This window comes from Trachinotus anak, unplaced genomic scaffold (genome assembly GCF_046630095.1).
Source record: "Trachinotus anak isolate AG129_WGS33_773 ecotype Australia unplaced genomic scaffold, CSIRO_AGI_Tana_v1 ptg000025l, whole genome shotgun sequence".
Lineage (NCBI taxonomy): Eukaryota > Metazoa > Chordata > Actinopteri > Carangiformes > Carangidae > Trachinotus > Trachinotus anak.
Genome location: NW_027273876.1, coordinates 21,835,515 through 21,855,458, shown reverse-complemented (window position 1 = coordinate 21,855,458; position 19,944 = coordinate 21,835,515). Strand labels below are relative to the sequence as shown.

At 45.2% G+C, this 19,944-nt stretch overlaps 1 protein-coding gene and 1 pseudogene across 1 annotated transcript; both read right to left on the bottom strand.

Annotated features, from left to right (window-relative positions):
• Nucleotides 1–1,198: 1,198 nt before the first annotated feature.
• Nucleotides 1,199–19,203, bottom strand: gas7b (growth arrest-specific 7b). Its single transcript, XM_071463372.1, has 9 exons — nt 19,147–19,203; nt 16,306–16,421; nt 16,026–16,100; nt 11,748–11,826; nt 8,990–9,118; nt 8,338–8,461; nt 3,565–3,644; nt 2,571–2,669; nt 1,199–1,312 (listed from the first exon to the last, which is right to left on the bottom strand). The coding sequence occupies exons 1-9, from the start codon at nt 19,201–19,203 to the stop codon at nt 1,199–1,201; spliced, it is 873 nt and encodes a 290-aa protein (XP_071319473.1).
• The window catches only part of LOC139608424 (myosin heavy chain, fast skeletal muscle-like), an 86,356-nt pseudogene continuing 82,781 nt past the window's right edge, over nt 16,370–19,944 (bottom strand).

Below are 19,944 nucleotides of genomic sequence, written 5' to 3'. Positions count from 1 at the left end.
AAAAATGAAGAAAAAACTGAAGTTGTCTAAATCACTAAATACAACAGGACTTGTAGCTCACGTCCTGTGTGGGATCTGTTCTCCCATCACAGCTTGTTCCTCGTGTGAACTTCATCACTCTTCATCTCACCTGACTTCTTAAAGTGTCTCTGTCAGAGAACATTCACTGATTAAAATACATTTCTAGACAACAGACGAACCAGAACAGCTCTGTTACAGAGCTCACCAACTCTATTAGAATATGAATTATAACACTGTAAAGTACCAGAGCTACCAACACACAGATGCTGTTTCTTCATTCCCACGTCCTCCTCATGGATCATCAGACTCTGTCTCAGTGTTTTAACATCACATATAGGATCCTTCTACAGGCTTCATAACATATTCATATCAGTCAACTGCAGATGGACTTTTAGCATCATGCTAACTACAGCCAATAAAATCTGCTAATGACTGTCGTAAAGTTAACTGACAAACTTCACAGTTGTTGACTAGAAATGAGAAAAATACTTTAGTGTACTTCTGAGACACTGAAGGTTGAGGACAGTAAATCTGTCATTTTAATCTGAATGAGTCCAGCTGATTAAATTAAGATGAAAAAATAAACTCTCCTTTGTTTACTGTGAGCTGCAGTCAGTCGTGTTCAGGTGACTCAGGAACTGGTCTCAGACTTCTGGACCTGACTGTGACCTTAAGCTTGACAGGCGGGCAACAGTAAGTGGGAGGGGGCGGGGCTTAACAAACATGGTAATGGTTGATATAAATGTTAAAATACTTCGGCCTCTTTCCGACACACAGTCATAAACACTCATTCAGCTCAGCAGCATCCGTTAAATCATGGAGTGCGTCAGAGAATCACCTGACAGAGCAGAAGCACGAACACGCTGCGGCCGCGCCACGTTAAGCTCGTCAACATTTACAGGTTCAATGTTCTTCATCATCGTCATCGCTCGCCTCAGCTCAGAGGCCTCGCTCAGCCTTCCACCTGTCAGTCTCTGACATCATCCTCAGTGGGTGGAGCCAGCGGCTGCTCATCCCTCAGTCTGTAGGGAGTCACATGTGGATCAGTGGGGGGGTGGGGGGGTGGGGGGGCTGATCCCGGCACAGCCAGTCCTCAGGTGTGTGGGCTCCGGGTCAGTGTGTCTGTGTCTGTGTGCGCTCCGGGGTAAACGAGCAGGGCCGTCACACTGCGCTGAGATCAGATCTCTATGTCCACGGGCCGGATCTCTCCGGTCTTGTTGTCCTGCACCCACAGCTCCCTGTCCCGGGCCGGGTCCACGCCCTGCAGGAGCTGGTCCACCGGCTCCATCGTCTGCACACAAACAACAACACTTGGTTAAAACACCTGCCGTAAACCAGGTCTTCACTTCCCCCTGCTGGACAAGTTCACGTCAAACCTCAAGTCTTTATTTCTTAAGAAGGTTCCTCTCTGAGCGAAGGGATCAGAGCTGGACCTGCTCTTCGATGCTTCCTATCTTAGCTCCTTTAGCGTAGGAAACACTGCAGCTTCCTTAACGAAGGGAAAGGAACCTCACTGCAGCAACATTTACAGTTGTAGTTTCACCACATAAAACTTTACCTGTGACATGATCAACACTGTCTGACTGACTGAGCTCCAGCTCATAAACACTGATTTATTCTCTTTAATCCAGCGAGGAGGCGTCATGGAGAACAAGCAGATTTTACACTAACAATATCATCATTCTCACATCAGGTCACAACCAAACGTTGTTTCACTGAAGTGAATTTTCTCTTCTCAACAAATGTATAAAAATGTCAGTGTCATGAAATGTCCTTATATCTGAATAGAATTTATTCTGATCTCTTGCTCAGTTCATTATTTTTCTCATCTTTCTCCTCTTCTTCTTTCTTGTTGTCTTATTTCAACATTTCAGTCCTGTTTGTTTTGTATTTGTGGGGAGGAGCATTTGTCGTTCATGTGTTATAAATAAAGTTGGTAAAAATAAATCTTGGTGTCAGTGCAGTCGGATTCTCTCTGTGGCGCTGTTGTCTTTTCCTAAGTCCTTGCGACCTGTCCTTCACATCTTTCCTTGACCTCAGGGCTTCGAGGTCAGGAGAGGACTCGACTCGGCCTCTTGTTGGAGACGTTTCTCATTTACAGTCTGAAGAGTTCATGTCCGTCAGACACGTCTAACTGCAGTAATGAGCTCTTCATCCCTCTCACGATGACGGACGTGGGCCTGTCTGTGGGTCTGTCATGGGGCCACTGGTTTGAAGTGGGAGGGGCTCAGTTGTAAAACAATGATGTCATGCTCTTCTGTGAACCAATCACAGCTTAGCAGCCTCTGAATAACGTGTGTTCAGGCCACCGTCAAACACACGTTTAAAAATCTTTATTGAATATTGATTATTGTTTATTTAGTCATGAATATTTAATGTTAAAAACACACACACACACACACACACACACACACACACACACACACACACACACTCTCTCTCACACACACACACACACACTCACACACTCTCTCTCTCACACACACACACTCTCTCTCACACACACTCTCTCTCACACACACTCGCTGTGACGGAGCAGCTGTACTCACACTCTGGTTGAACATGTCGGTCTCGTGCCGCAGGGTGGTGTACTGACACAGGTGCTGCCTGATCATCTCCACCCGCTCCACCTCCAGCCGCTCCAGCTCCTGACGGGACAGAACACATCTCACACTTCTGTCTGAGCTCCTGTTACTCTACTGTAGCTCTACTGTAACTCTACTGTTACTCTACTGTCCACCCACAGGCTCGAAGTCGTTCCTCTGGATATTAAAGGTCCTCATCACTGTCTAACTCACATCTCTGATAAATATTGATTCATAGTGTTTGTATCAATATTTTGATCTGGATCATCATAGAAAAACATCAGTTTCCCACATGGACAATTCAATTCAATTCAATTCAATTTTATTTTTTTTCAAGACCTTACTTTGTTACAGAGAAAAACCCAACAGTTCCCACAACGAGCAAGCGCTTGGCGACAGGGGGGAGGAAAAACTCCCTTTTAACAGGAAGAAACCTCCAACAAACAAAAAGCCGACAACAACAACAACAACAACAACAACAACACATGACTGATGATTGTTGTTGATTGTTGTTGTTGTTGTTATCATTATTATGTGAATTATAATGGTTCATGTACAGTATGTTATGTAGCCAACTGTTGGAGTTTATTTCAAAGTAACTATTTATATATATTTTTTACCTTTTGTCTTGATTCATTTTGTCCATGATTTCAGTTGTTTTTATTATTTGCCACTTGTAGTTTCTTATCATCTCTATCTGTGATGCATCTGCGTCATCTGTAATTTTACAATTACTTTGTCTCACATTAGCAAAATGCTACAAAATCTCACATTAACTCACAAAATATAAACATCTGCATCACATCTGGCGACACATTGTTCACTAAGTCAGTTTGGATTTTTACAGGATGCATTTTGTAAAAAACAAAACAAAAACAGAGCTGAAAGCAGAGGCTGAAACACGCTGATGACATAACACAACGGTGCAGCCACAGTCATTAAACAGCTGCTTCCTTACCAAGCTCGTTGTGACCATCTCCTCAAACCACTTGGACTGAGATTGGTTGTAAAGGTCGACGCAGCGCATCAGGTCGTCTCCTGTCACAAACCATACAAACGTCATGTGATCAGGTTCATTCAGACACACTGGACATGTAACACACACCGTGTCCACCAGAGGCTGCTGCAGCCCCACTGTTACTGCAACACACTTTCTGATGGTTCCAGCTCACTCAGCTGATCTGATGGAACCATGAGTCTGACAGAAGCAGAGGTCTGATTAACCACCACCTGATTCCTGCTGTGATCTTGTGACAGCAGATCAGACAGGAAATGAATCTGTTTTTCAGCAGGTTATTTTATATCGATATTAATATTGTTTTTCCTTTTAATTGTGAGACAGTTAAATATCTCACAGCTCATGTAGGACAGTGTGTCTCTGGGTGGACTAAAAGGTCCTGATGGATTCAAACAGCTCCAAAAACAATGACAGACTTTTATAAAATGAAGTGAAGTTTATGTTGTTAAATAGGTAAAGCTGTGGTTGGTCGAGCTCAGAGTCACCTCCCCCCTCAGAGCTGTTAGTGCCTCAAACAGGTAACTACAGAGTCGTGAGAAACAGGGACGAAGACTAGTGTGGATGAGGTGCACGCAGCTGCACAGGTGAATCCAACAACTCAACCCTAAGATCAGCACATTCAGGCAATAATCACAAAAACATGAAGCTAAGTAAACTTAGAAACTGCTGCTACAGCTTCTGTGTCGCCTGAGAATGAACCACAGATCAGCTGGTGTCAGTGTTTCCTGTCAGGAAGATTACCAGGATAAAAACCTACAGATGAAGATTTTTACTGTTATTTGATCCAAAAACTGCAAAAACTTTTTTTTTGTCAACTGGGCAGCAACAGAAACAACCTATAAACACAACATCTACACAATAATGATTATATATATTATATATGAACCTATTTAGCGACATTAGCTCTCTCCTTTTCAGCTCTTTTCCTGTTTCTTCACCAACTCCTGAGAAAAAAATGTCTCTAAAACAGCTGATGAGAGCAGTGACGCTGAGCCGGTGTAGAAACAAAACAAAGGTCTAAAAGACACTAAAACATTTTGTGGAGCTTCTGGCCCAACACACGCCCGAGTCCTCGGCCCAAGTTTGACCCTTATACTTCCACATCTGGGCAGATTCCAGCTGTTATCCTCCCAGAAGATTTTCTGTGTGTGAACCAGAACTGGTCCAGATGTGGGAGTAGCATCTGTTAACAATCTTGTAAATACATTAGATCTACTGGACAATCTGACTTTCCCCTCGGGATTAAAGAAGTATTTGATCCACTGTCTGTCTCTGGGCCAGATTTGGGCCGTGGAACCGGGCGTATGCTGGGCCCAGCTTTAAGCCAGATTTATCTTCTGCAGAGTTTGGCTGAGTCTCTGTCGGTTCATCGCTACAAGCAACACTTTTATATCACATAGAATCATCTGGTCCACTGTGAATATAACAGAACGAGGTTAAAAGCTCGTGCATGTCTGGACCGCGTCGTCTGGACAGTCGGGATTAACCACAAACACTGATCAGAGCAGCTTTAGCAGCTTCAGCTGTGGAAGGAAACACGTTCCATGTTCCACGGTGTCCCACACTGTTATAAACAGCTGGTTCTGCATCAGCTCAGTCCAGATCCTCACTGAGCTAAACTCCATCAACAGAAAAATATTCTAGATGTCTCGTATCTGTGGAAACTTTGACGTCTCCTCTAGAGTTTAAACAAAGTTTTGTGGTTTGAGCCGTGTTTGTCTGCACAGCAGGAGTTATTCACGACCCGTGAACAGACCTGTTTAATTAGATTTCTGTGTGGATTGAAAGTTGTAGCACAACAAACTGTTGTAGTATTTCTGCTGCAGGACAGTTTACAGTAAACAGGGTCACCTTCGGGTCAGCTCACAGAGCCACTATAAATAGAGAGTGAAGAAGAGCTGGGATGAAGATGCTGCTGTTTGTGCTGCAGATGAAGATGAGCCTCATCTGAGGCTGAAGGAACGAGCTCCATCAAGCCCGATCACATCCTCAGGTGGTGGAAACCCTGTGTAATCCTCCGCACAGATGATGAGTCTTTGTTATGAGCAGACAGATGCTGAGCTTTAGCTGTTTTGGCATCATCATCATCATCATCATCACTGGCAGCCAGACGCCACCAGACCCATCAACAACTGCTGCTGTTTTTCTCCCTGGTTGCATAAGCAGCACCGTGTGTGTGTGTGTGTGTGTGTGTGTGTGTGTGTGTGTGTGGAGGACTCGTACTTGTGTGTGACAGCGTGCGGTTGTTTCCTGGTTGAGTTGTGACATCACACTTCAGCAGAGTCCACATGTGTTTACTCTCAGTCACTTTCCTCAGGTCATTGACCTTTTACAAAGCTGGAGCTGCTCCTTCCTCCTCCTCCTCTTCCTCTCCTGTGTTTTCACTGCTGCTGCAGCAACATGGAGCCTGATCATCTCACTGAACTGTCCCTTCAGTGACACTTTATTAGATCAAATTATTTAAAGTTATTTTTATATTTTTTTTTATGTTTTTGGCCTTTATTATTCGATAGTGTGGAGAGAGCAGAGGGACAGAGAGCAGAGGACCGACATGCAGGAAAGAGTCCAGGCAGCTGGGACTCGAACTGGGGACTCTGTGCCCACACAGTGTCCAACCTAACCACTCAGCTACAGGACGCCTGAATTAAATCAATTCAAAGGTTAAATCCAGTGAAAACACTGAACCTATATTAACAACAAGACGGTCTGATATGTCTTAATCCTCTGAGTCAGAAAAACAGATCAGTGAGTCTCTGTGTCACTGTGGACAGTGGAGATTATATGAGTCCCTCCATTCAGAGCTCATCACCATCATCCAATATATAAGATGACACCTGTTAAAATGTATGAAATCTAAACTTTTTTTTCCCCAAATGTTCACGTTTATTTTTTAAAATGTAAAGAACAATAAAAACCTAAATAAATAACTAAATAACTTCAGTGTGTTCACACAGAATTAACACATGAAGCTCTTTAACAAGGTTTCTACTCACTGTCCCCTCAGATCGTCCACTGGTCGTTTCTGGGTTGTTTTTGAGACACTGCTGTGAAATAGAGTTTGTCGGCCCTCAGGGGCCTCTGACAGCCTTGGGCCCCAAGCAGTTACCTGCCTTCTCTGACTGTGTGAACACTCTGCGGTTTATTTTCACCTCCAAACACAGTGGGGTCTAAAAGTCTGAGACAAGTGGTTTCAGGATGCTGGACCCTGGAGCAGACCACAGCACCACATGCACATCAGTCCTGACAACACTTCTCTATTTGCTGCTGTTGGAGCCACGTTTACTAAAAACTACTGTTCACACTCTACGCTCCAGCTGAGAGACTGGATCTTACACAATTTATTTATTTCTCTATGACTTTAAATGAACATTATTCAAGTTTAACTCAGACAATCCGCTTAATTAGAGCTGTATGAGTTTTAATAGCTGACCTGACCTTTAACTGACCTGTACAGTAACTACATCCTCATTAAACCAGAAAATATATATATATATATATATATATTTATATAGCCTCCTGTCCGTCCTTTTCTCTCTGCAGGAGAAAGGTGACTTCCTTATTCTAAGCCCCTCCTACAAAGCTCTGATTGGTTCAGAAAGTTTCCCAACAACCATCAGCTGAAACACCAGAGACGTGAGCTGAGTGGCATTTATGGCAAACACTACAACTCAGTGGAACAACAGAAGAAGAGAGAAAGGTCAACGGTCTGTTAACCTGAGCTCATGGTCACAACAGAACAAATGAGGCTGCAGCTGGAAAACATCTGCAAGGATCCTCTTTAAAGTCTCCAGCTGATCTTTGTTATTAAATCGTCAGTCAGATCATCTTAGCTCCTCCCACCAACAACCAGTCCACTCTGTTTAATCTGAGAGATGAACTCACTCTGTGTGTGTGTGTGTGTGTATGTGTGTGTGTGTGTGTAGTGCTCCCAGTGCCCACACCTTTCTGTCAATCTGGTGTGAACCTCCTCCTCCTCCTTCCCCCTCCTCCTCCTCCCCACATTAAAACCTCAGTCTGGCTGAGGTGCTGATGAAGCTCATGACTGACTCCCACTCTCTGAGTCCTGCTGTCAGTGGATTCGTTTCTGACCTGAGGGCAGCGCTGACACAAACCTCTACTGAGCGCGCTCAGATGATCTGATGAAATCTGACCCACAGATCTGAAACATGGAGAAACTCTGAGATTCAAAATGTTTTTCACTGAAACTGAAGTGAACAGACATCTCAGTCTCAGCCCCCAGGAGAGGACTGTTCCACCTGATCCACCTGATCCACCTGTTCACACCTGTTCACACCTGCTATTAACATGGGTCTCAGGTGGTCCAATCACAGGTCTCCAGTAATGGTGGTCAGATCTCACCTCTCTTTGTGCCAATAAACACTTATATGTATATTTTTAGCCAATCAGAGATGACTGTCCCGTGTGAAGACCGGGTGGAGGAAGCCCTGGTCAGAAAGCTACGTTTGCTGATCTGGTAGCTGGGTGGAGGAGGAATGGGTGGAGGGTTCTCTGTGAGCCAGGGGGACTGCAGGGGCCTCACAGCCCGGCCTCATCGGTCAATCAGAAGCTCTTACTGGAAACACCCTGTTTTTACAGCCACGTTCATGAAGGAGCTTCCACCACAAACACTGACCAGCTGCCTCCAGTTTAAAACGACACCCACCTGAGAAAGACGGTGACCCCATAGCTTGACCCTTGACCTCTGACTCTCACCTGCTTGTGTGGATTTCCTGCGGGCCTTCTTGATGTCCTCTTCGATCTTGTTGCTGAGTTTGATCTCGAGCTGCTGAGTCTTCAGCTCCAGCTCCTTCTGTCGGTCGGCCAGAGCTTTCCGGGCCTGACGGAGACAAAGAGACGAGCTCGGCTCAGAAAACCGAAGACAAAACCTTCTGTTCTGTTGTGCAAACGTTATCATTACAGTGATAAAAGTTCTCAGCTGTGATAATGTTCTGCTTCCATTCATCAGTGATGCTGCAGACCTGCGGTCAAGCTGCTTCACAACAAACATGAAGCAGCTTCAAGTCCTCCATCAGATGAGTTTATCAGAGAGAAGTGTGTGTGTGTGTGTGTGTGTGTGCGTGTGTGTGTGTGCGTGTGTGTGTGTGTGTGTGTGTGTGTGTGTGTGTGTGTGTGTGCGTGTGTGTGTGTGTGTTCTCAGACAACAGATGATGTGAGACAGGTTTCAGGCTTCAGCCAACTGCTTCTCATTGTACATATACAAAAAGCAGGAAACGTCTCTGGCGCAGGAAACAGCCGTCTGCTCGTGGAGGAGATGTGGAATTTTAATCACCAGCAACATGACTCCAAACACGAGGACACCGTGTTACTTTAGAGTGTGTTGTGATCTGTGTTTGTGTGCGTCTACCTTCTCCACCGCTGCGTAGCGACCGACCAGCTGCTTCCGCAGGTCTGCGATGTGATGGTCGAACCTCTTCATGTCCTTCTTGAAGTTCTCCCTGAAGGTCAGCAGAGGCTTCTCCACCTCACTCTGCAGCTGCTCAGACCAGAAAACAACCCCCACTTCACACTTATGTACAGAGTAGTTTGTTATGATGATGTTTCTATAAATCTGACAGATTAAAGAGAATAAATCTATATTTATGGATCTGGAGCTCAGACCAGGGTTCACATCAGTGTTGCATCAGGTAACCAACATAAAACAGCTGCTCTGTTGATTCTATATTTATGTGGGTCTGCTGGGTCCAATACATCCACAGGTGTGTCACTTTAAATGTTGCTGCAGCAAGGAATTGTGGGACAGCATTTTCTCCATTCCCTTCGTAAAGGAAGATCCAGTGTTTCCTCTGATCACGGCTACTGCTCAGATACTTCCGGGTCATTTCATCCAGTTAACCTTCCTAAGAGAAAAAGGCTTTTTGACCACAGCCCTGGAACCGGTTGCTGTGGAAATGGAGCTCCTTAACAAGCTTAAATTCCCCAAACTGCTCTCTGTACCTGAGGACACCCAAAGTCTCTTATTATTATTATTAGCAGGGCTAATGCTAACGCTTGTTTCTTAGCACTGGAAGGATCCATCTGTGTTGCTGGGAATGACAGACTCTACGCACAGCCGGAGCTTCCTGCTTCCTAGTGATGCGTCCTGCTATAAGTCTGGAAAACTCTACCTATGTTTGCTCTGTCCTCCACGACTCCCCCGAACAGTTCACTGAACCTGGAGGCAGCGTAAATCACGTTCATCATCACACTCATGATGAAGTGCAGCAGGCCAGAGCTGGGCCAGAGCTGGGCCTGACTCCCCAGCTTGTCACACTGAGCTGCTCGAGGTCATGTGAGGACAAGAGAAGTCTTGTTGTGAGCCTCAGTCTGCTGCGGCACAGAGAGGAAATGTGGAGCTGATTCTGATCCTCATGTTGTGTTCACTGTCCAAAAGCATGTGTGACTTTTGAGAAGAATAAATCTGTGAGGCAGCTTCAGGGTCTGAATCACAACATGAATCCAGACGCAACTGCAGGAGCTTTTCATGCAGATAAAGTTGTGTTGAAGCAGCAGCGAGTCCAGAGGAGAATCATGTTGTTTAAATTTCTACAAATCTAAAAACCAGAATCAGCTTCCTCCCTTTAGTGGCTCTCGACATGATATCATCCTCCTCTGTGCTGCAGGTTCAGAGGAGAAATGTTTGTTTCACGGAGCCAAACCACAACCACAACACTAGATGTCGACACTGCTGAGCTGCAGGTTTTAAGAGACACAGTAAGAAAACGTACTGATGTAATATTATTCTTGAACTCGAGGTTATTTGATCCTAAAAACACTGAGGTTATTGTGCAGCAGCTGTCAGTGACGTATGAGATCTACTGCTCCCTCCTGCAACCTTATTGGAAACCATCACTCAAAGTTCACTTCCACTGAAATCCTTCCTGCTCCTAAAAACCTGGAACAGATCTGCACATCTGTGCATCTCTGGAGGATCACATCACTGACTCCACTTCCTGCATCAGTCCAGCTGTGATCCTGCCCTCTGTGCTTCCTCTGAAGGCTCACAGAGGCAGAAACAGACACAGGATCCAACCTGCAGCGTTTCTCATTAACATGCTGATAGTGATGATGACTCAGAGCCTCAGTGTCTCCGCCCACAGGTTCATCAGGAGGCTCCTCACTGTGAGTCACATGCTGGAGGCTGCAGAGCCCACGGTCAACATGGAGGACAGGACCACAGTTTACCGTAGCTTCAGTTTGTGAATTTCCCTGTAGGGATAAATAAAGTGTTTCTGATCTTCAGTCTCACTTTTAGGTTTGGCTGTTGTTTCTAGTGGTTATGACATCACTGCATTCGATAAAGTAAATACTGAAACAAACAGCGTTCACAGGGACACGAGCAGATTCTTCAGTTTGGTATTTTCATACTTTAGATGTTTACTTCAGTTGTACTGTTGTTGGTCTTCATGTGGTCCCCTCTGTGGATGAATGGTCCACCAGAATCAGTCTGTGTCCCAGTTCAGGGGCCACATCCTTCAGAGGACACAACTGTCATAGACTGTGAATGTGTGATGACACCGTCACCAGCTGTTCCCACCATCACTGCTGCGTAACTCTTTCTACAAAAACTCAAAGTTTTAAGGCCCTTAGTTTTTGAACAGCTGACCTGAACTCTAATCCTCAGACTCTCAGTGTTGTTTGCTGACATATTATTTCATTACTGATGCGCAATGAATCATGGGATACGTTGGGCCATGAAGCATCCAGAAAAGAAAGAGGCATTTTCTTTTAAATGGGAGAATGACTTGAATATAGTAATGTATATTATATTATGATACCAACATGTTCAGAATTTTCATATTATATAAATAATACATTTACTGTCATAACATCACCACACTATTATTATGTCACTTTAAACCATTTCATATTAGATTTTATTATATCTATGTTTTTGCTTTTTTACTTATATTGGCAGGATGTCATAAATCATTATTATGAATATATATATATAATTTATTGTTTTTGTTATTAAATTATTTTATTAATCTACGTCCCTCAGTCGGTTTGTTTCCTGAGTTTAGTTTAGTTCTGTTCACCTCACCTGTCGCCCAGAACTTTGCTGCTTCTGTCAATGAATTATTTTAAAATCCACCTGGGCTCACATCCATCAGACAGGTTGTTACCTTTGAGGAGAACTTCAGGTGAACTTCAGCTTCGTCTGCCAGACTCTTCTTCAGCTGGGCCCAGGCCTCCCCCAGAGTCCTGAGAACGGGGGGGGGGGGCAGAGAGAGAGAGAGAGAGAGAGATAGAGAGATAGAGAGTTTAATATCTGACACCAGAGAAAGATCACACACACTTTTACATAGAGACACGGAGGGAGGGCAGGGGGGGAGGGGAGGGGGGGCAGGAGGAATCTCAGACACACACACACACACACACACACACACACAGCTGGGGTTCGGCTCCAGAGTCAGAGCAAAAGTTCACAGATACACGAGAACCAGTGAAGGTGGAGGCGGTCTGAGCTCAGCAGATGATCGGGATCTGTGGGACATGATGCGGCTCAGATCTGGGGTCAGCTGGGGGCCGGGACGCTGAGACAGCTCCAGTCTTTAAAATGAAGTTAGCCGGTCAACATTACGTAATAACTACAGCCTGGACGTGTGTTTTGATTTGAAGGAGGTGATGAAACAACCAGAGGCTCCGGGTCCAGGACTGACCAGGTCACTGCAAAGCTCCATCTGAACCAAGACATGTGAGGAATTCCCTCAGACCGACATCCAACACATTCCCCACATTGTCAGAGTAAAGTCTGCAGCTCTACGGCAACAAAGAAGGGTCAAATGATTCTGAGCTTTTTAAAATCACACCCAGAAATATTTTCACAGCCGACGGTCGAGGGTCTCAGTCTGTTAGACCAAACACGCAGTGAGAGTCACCGTCAGTCTCTGTCCTGTCCGAGCAGCTTTTAGATTCACCTGTACTTCAGTCTAATCACTGCTTGAAACTTTCATCAAATATTCACAAAACTGTTGAAATCATGTGTGAACAAATCTTATTGAATCGTCTCACGTGCTGATGACGTCTCTCCTGTGAATCAAATTCTAGTGAGCTCAGTGTGGACGAGCAGCTGCTGTGGCTGAGGAAACCGCTCCACCTACAGGCGCTGCCTGGAAGGAGTCCTGTGGGTCTCTCCCCAGAACACACAGCATGCACCTCTGAGGTCTAATAAATGTGATGAAAGCATTTCCTTCCTCATAAAGCTTCCTCAGTTTGAAAGCTGCATTGTTTACATCAGGTTTACATGATAGAAACCTTTGTTTTCTGTGCCTCTGACACGTTCTCATGTGTGTCTGTGGACTGAGGAGAAACTGTGTTTCATGTCAACTCGGGTCCCTGAGCAAAACAAACAGATTGATCCTGAGCTGCTTTCATGTGGTTCTCTACAGGTGCAGCTTGTTCTGACCTCAGGACCAATGTCACTGCTCCAAATGTTATCCACTCTCAGTTAATCACATCTGTCGTGTCTCTGCAGTCTCACACTGACAGACAGCCGGTTTCCAACAACAAACTGTATCTAAGGAAAAATGACTGCCCCCCCTCCACCCAACAGAGCTGACACAGTGCACGGCTGGTGGCAGCGCCGAGCGGTCACATGCCCCGCGGCCACATCTCCACCAAACAAATGGTAAATTCAGGAATAAATAGTCGCCTGGTTCTGGGCTGCGACCGCTCGGACGGTAGGAACCCACCAACAAAACAGCGATTGTCCCGTCTGACAACAGAGCGGCCTGAGGGGGGGGATAATGGAGGTATTGTGCTGCTCTGCTGTGGGTGTGGGCAGACTTAGCCGGCTGGCATAATCTGGATTCTATATAGGACAATCACGTCCCACCCCAGCCTCCATTACCAGGCTAATATGAAGAGGGGTTATCTCACGCATGTAAACATGCAGGGGAGGGTAAAGCCGGGCTAAACCGAGCTTACACAGCCTCAGCAGTTTGCCCACTCTCTCGCTCAGATTGAAAAACTTTTCATAGGAAATAAAGCACAGAGAGTCAGAAAGTCAGAGCTGATTCAGTCTCTATCTGCTAACATCAGCTAGCATTAGCACCAGCAGCATCACCCACCCCTGACAATTTGTTGTTTAGGTCCTCCAAGAAAAGTTCACCCTCAGTCAGGGAGGGGTCAAAGGGTACAGATGACCCCATGTAAAGGTCTATATTTGACCCTTAAATGGGATCAAGTACAACAATTAAAAAAAGATGATAATCTGATGACCCTGTAAATCTAAGAGCTTCACTGCTTCCTGAGGAGGTGCAGAGACCTGGACCCGTCTGGACCCGAGAGAACAGGCACCAGTGTGATTCCATATCAAGTGAACTGGACCTGAACATTTCCAGGCTTCAGCCAGAGCTGCTGCAACTGACAACAACCACAGAGACCGCTGTGGATGATTTACCATGTTAGACACAATGTTATTTCATAATTAGCTCAACGTAGATTTTACCTCTGACTCACTGCAGGGTGTTAACACTCCTGCCTCCAAAAAGTGCCAACAAACCATGTTCCACACAGCAACACAGCATGTAGAGGTGGAACGTCACAGTAAGTGACACAGTTTGCTCATATCTGGCCAGATGTGTATATGTTTCACAGGACTGGCAGGTAAATTAAAACAGTTATTTTTAAAAGTTAACGTTTGCAGGTGAACTGGTGATGTCACCTGGTGATGTCACAGAGACCTGACGGACCGAGGTTTTACTCTGGGATCGTGTTCTGTGGCCTCTCAGCTTCATGTTCCTCTGTCTCCTCCGTGAATTACAAACAGTTTCCCTCAGCAGGACGTCCCTGGACCCCCACCCCTTCCTCTCCAACTAAATGTCTGCCTCCTTAAATCTCACTGCCCTCATCTTCACTCTCCACCCCTCCCTCACTGCTGTACTCCCTCCTCCTCCTCCTCTCTCTCCTCATAGCTGCAGGGCAGAGATCAAAGAGTCCAGTGATTTACAGGAAGACTGTAGTGTTTCACACCCAGACCCAGACCCAGACCCAGACCCAGGCCCAGACCCAGACCCAGACCCAGACCCAGACCCAGACACCCAGACCCAGACCCAGACCCAGGCCCAGACCCAGACCCAGACCCAGGCCCAGACCCAGACCCAGGCCCAGACCCAGACCCAGACCAGGATGTCTCAGCGAGGAGCAGTCTGCCTGATATTAGCTTTTATTCACAACAAATCAGAAACACCCAGCACAGACTTTAGTGCTGTGGAACTGATAAAAGACAAAATAACACTTATCACGTTATAAAGTTGAATCATCAGCAAAAACAGTCACACAGCACTAAATCAGGCTAACGTTAGCGCTAACTGCTAGCAGCAGCTACGTCAACACAACATCACAGTTCAGAGCGAAGAATTAAACTCATGTTGTTCTGTTGGTAACAACAACACGTGGCTGGAGACACACACACACACACACACACACACACACACTGCCACAGACCTCCAGGGGCCCCAGATTTGTGTCAAAATCTAGTTTTAAGACCTGAATTGTTTTAGTTTCTACTGAACAAGTTGTTTTATCAACTGGCTTCAGTTTTTTCTGTGTCGAGTGATTAACACAGAGGTAGCATCAGTCTCAAGTCAACAGGGGCCCAATGACAAACTGGGGCCCTTTAGGATGTTGATCATACACTTTGAGCTCTGTGTTTATTTCTGACTTTATGACTTGTGTCTAATTGTGCAGCAGTTACACAACATTTTAGCATTTACCATCGTCCCCACTGTGCTAACACAGTTAGCAAAAAGCTAATCAGCTCACTGTTAAATAAGAGAAGCAGCAGCTGCTGTTTTTCTGCACCACAGCCACAACTCACTCTGTGAACTGTTGATTGAGTTTTTGATTTTTTCTTCAGATTAATTAAACTGGAGGAAAAAACATTGTGTGAAAACAGAATATTCTGTTTTTCTAACAACAAGAGAAGAGCAGAAAGAAAACTAATGACTAACTGTAATAATGAATAATATTCACACTGGTTTAATTAATCAGTGTGGCAGAATTTTCCATCTTTGCTGTTGCACAAGTTTTGTGTGAAAGGAATTAAAGTTCTGCCACAAATGAAGGTTGAATTCAGTGACTGAAGCAAATAAAAGCAGATTAAAGGGCTATTTGGTGAAGTTTTACAGTCTATATCTTCCCCCATTATAAATCTGACACTGAAGTTCTACCAGCTCCATGTCTGTAACTGACTTTGACCTTTGACCTTCCTAGAAAGAAATATGTCCTCAAAGGGACGAAAAACTCTCACATCATTATCATTATTACAACACAGTGAGGAGGAAGGAGCCCAACAACATCAGCTCCAGCCTCTGAATCTCCACAGCTGCTGCTTCAGCTTCACGCAGCCGTGTGTGTCCAGCCCCCCCTCTGTGGTGAGGGGTCTGGGTCTCACTCACCCCTCCTCCTGACCGGCGAGAGGGATCTGGGAGAGCTTGGAGAGGTTCTTGGCGTACTCCTCTTCTATCTTTATCCTGAGGAGGAAGTAGAAGTTTGATTACCACACAGCCTTTGTGCAACTGTTTCCATCTGTGTGAGTTGTGCAACTCAGTGATGTACATGAATGAGCATAAAAAAGGGGAACTGGTCTGTTATTGAAACAGTGTGGTTTTCATGGCAACCTGAGGATGAAGTGTGAAAAACAGAAGAGGGGGAGACAGCTGATGAAGAAGCTGATACCTCTCTCGTATGAACTCGGCCATCTCTTTCTGCATCTGTTTCCCCTTCAGCTGTTTCTGCAGCAGCACCTCGAATCCTGTGATGCAGCCGTTGCCTTGGGGATCCTTCCTGTCAGTCTGAGGTAAACACAGCGAGCACAGGAGAAACACTGAGAACAGCAGACCCTGACCAACCAGCTGACAGAAGAAGACAGACAGACAGCAGACAGCCTCAAACACACACAGATACAGATGACATCAGTCCCTGTGCTGCTGCTCACTTTATATGAATATTAATAACTGACAACCTCAGAATCAACCATTGTTGGCACAAGAGTTCAGGATGCTGATGATAAAAACTGACAGAGACCGTATCACAGGAACTTCCTGATTTGCAGAGCGTGTCTTAACTGTTTGGTTACTATGGTTACCAGGGTTGGGGACTGATTTAGGATAAGATTAATTGCTCCATATCAATTTCTGTGTCTAATTTCACATGCTTCCATACTCAGGCTCACTGTGTGAGTGCATGGGTGTGTTCACATTGACACGTATCCCAGCATGCAGTGCACCGGAAGGACCCGGATGGTTGAGTCTAAATGAGGTGTAAAACGATGGTGGCCATCTTGGCTACGTAGCAGAAGAGGAGGAACCGCTAACACATTTTCAAACAGCGACTGAGGAAGGAGGTCATCTGAGCTGATGGAAGCTTAATTCCCATGTAGCATAACACACAGGAAAGTAAAACGTTCATGTTCTAGTCATGAGAGCGAAGCAGCGACGACCACAGCCACATGTTGTGATCGCTGGACGATGACAGAATCTTAAATAAACTCTCCAAACCTCAGGAGAAGTGCTGATCTGTCCTGACTTCTCTCAGCTGACATGTTCCATCACATCACTGCTTTAGCACAACTGACAACGTGTCAACAGCTGATCTCATTCATTCAGAGGCTCATGTCAGACTCTAGCGTTGTGTTGAGGTTTGGTGACGGACGCTGGTTATCAGACACAGGCCGTGATCCTGCAGTTAGCTGAGCAGCGACGACCAGCTGTGCAGAGGCCGACCTGGAGACTCCAGGCTCTTAAAGCTCTGGTGCAACTGATTCATGTGCTTTTGTGTTTTTGCTCAAGGAGATTTTGAGAGTGAGGCGACTTTCTGTGCGTTTCAATGAGAAATCTATCAGGTTATAAAATATCTCAGAGAGATGAGATGAGAGAAGTAGCATCAGTTGCTAGGTAACAGACGTAAACATTGATAACTGATGCATTGAGGATCTTATTTTAACTTCAGAGTGAAGGCAGGAAGTTCCTGTAACACGAGCCCAGGTAATGACCTGCGCTGCAGTAGACTGACAGTAGAATCTGCTGATACAGGATTCTCTCAGACTGGTTCTTTATGAGGTGTTTGAGAGAACAGATCACTGCAGTAAACTGACAGTAAACTGACAGTAAACTGGTTCCTGATTTTAAATCTCATAAACTCACATCACTCAGAGGCCAAACCTCGGAGCTGTTTCCATCTAAACTGTCCCGCTCCCTCTCTCTGGCTTCACTTTTCCCTCCTTCCTCAGTGTTGTCACCTCTACAGTGTGTGAGCTCCACACCTGGTAGAGATTATCCCGCAGGGGGGGGGGTGTCCAAACAGAGGCAGGCTGGCTCGCTGTGTCACGTATGATCCTACTGTGCTGTCTGTTGGATTTTATTAAAGCTGATGCTGGTTCTCAGCGGGCGGCGCAGCCAGGATGACATAAATATGGAGTCACGTTCAAAGATGAAAAGAGTCCAGTGTTGTTTTTGTCCTCATGGACTCTGGGGGATTTTCATTTAACGATTCACTGTGGAGAGCAGCGATGTCAACAGAGACGTTAGATCTTCTTGTTTGGTCACTTCCCTCATGGCCTCAACCGTCCAATCACTATAACTTCCTGCTTTATCATCAGTCTCCATGCAAAATACTGGAATAAACACAGCCTCACAGCTGTGAAGCTGGCTGGTGACTCAGTGTCTCGATCCAAAACCGAGCACAGACTCAAAACTGAGTCAGAAATCTGGTGACACATTCAAATGTTTAAAATAACTGCTTTTATCTGTGATTAATGATGAATGTGTTGCGTCACATGTTTTATTTGTTCCTTTTAAACTCATGTAAAGCATTCTTGAGCACCATGAGAAGCGCTCTATAAATAAAATGCATTATTATTATTATTATTATTACTAAATCTCTGTTTCTGGCTCAGTCACAGATCTAATGAGGTTTTCAGTTGCTTGGATGGTTTTGCTTCTACATGTTTTGCAAAACAGAGAGATTATTGAAATACTATATTATCTGAAACATCCATTCACAGGAATCACAGTTAAATTGAGGGACACGGTGCAGCCCCAGGACACTGTGGTGACTGCACAGAAGAGAGAAAAGCATCTGGACACAATTGGGATTTTAACTTAATAACGTTTTTATGTCTCTCAGAATAATCAAAGAAATTTTTATGTCACTCTTTCTGTCTGTCTTTTTTCTTTGGCTTTTTGACACTACATCTCCCATCATGCTTTAGGTGATGTAAACAGTAGGAATAACAGACTGAAGTCAGTGAGTTAGCAGTGGGCTACAGCTTTTAGCCTCTGTTTGTTTGCATTTTGGGGAATCATCATATTAAAGTATAAATATCATAAATATGATGCAGGATCTGAAGTTCAGCAACATCAGAGATAAAGTTAGAGTAAGTCCAGGGGGGGGGGGGGGGGTGTTAAGGGTTAAGTTGCTGGTCTCCATCTCCCCCTCTCAGACATTTTACAGCCAGTTTGTGCTGTGGGGCAGAAGAAAACAAATTTTACAGCCTCTTAAATGTTGAGGTAGATTTACCCAGAAGTAGTCACAGTAGCTCCATTCGTTCGGTTTCAGCAGCTGCTGCTCTGGCATGCAGGCGGGAGACGGGAACGTCACACAGTTAATCTGATGGGGGGGGTGAGAGAGAGAGAGAGAGAGAGGGGGAGAGAGAGGGGAGAGAGAGGGGAGAGAGACAGGGTAGTTTAATGGGCAGTTTACAGTATCACAACAGACAACTTTGCTTTGACGCAACAGTATAGCTACACTATTAGTGCTGTATGTGTTCACAGTTTATAGTGTACACACACACACACACACACACACACACACACACACACACAGACACACACACACACACACACATACACACACACACACACACACAGAGTATTCAAGGCAGTCTGTGCTCCGTTGCTTTGGAAACACTGGCAGCTTCAAGACGTCTCCAGTCGACTCATTCACTCTCTACACACCTCGTCCTCTGGGACGCTGCTGTCAATACACAACCCCGGTGGGTCTCAGTCTTTCTGGGATTCATTGTTCACACTCTGAACTTCTCCTCTGACCCAGAACAATCAGTAAAATGATTCGCAAACTCTTTTTACACCAGGTTAACAGGTAAAAACAGGTTTTTTAAACACACTAAACTCTTTTCTCACCAGCCTGAGGAGTTTCTCTTTCTGTTCCAACTGAGAGACACAGACACACAACTGCAGGGAGCAACATCATCACATGCAGTTACAGAACACACACACACACACACACCTGTTTCACCCCTGGTCGGAGCTCCTGTCAGTGTCGGAGGCTCCATGTCAGCTGCTTTGGTTGGTGATT

Bases quoted from the DNA above. Each gene is read 5' to 3' on its own strand.
- gas7b (XM_071463372.1), bottom strand. From the start codon at position 19,203: ATGCCAGAGCAGCAGCTGCTGAAACCGAACGAATGGAGCTACTGTGAC. The intron at 16,422-19,146 runs GTAAATCTACCT...TGTTTACCTCAG, and splicing joins GCTACTGTGACTACTTCTGG to ACTGACAGGAAGGATCCCCA. The intron at 3,645-8,337 runs GTGAGAGTCAGA...GGTTTGTGACAG, and splicing joins CAGGAAATCCACACAAGCAG to GAGACGACCTGATGCGCTGC.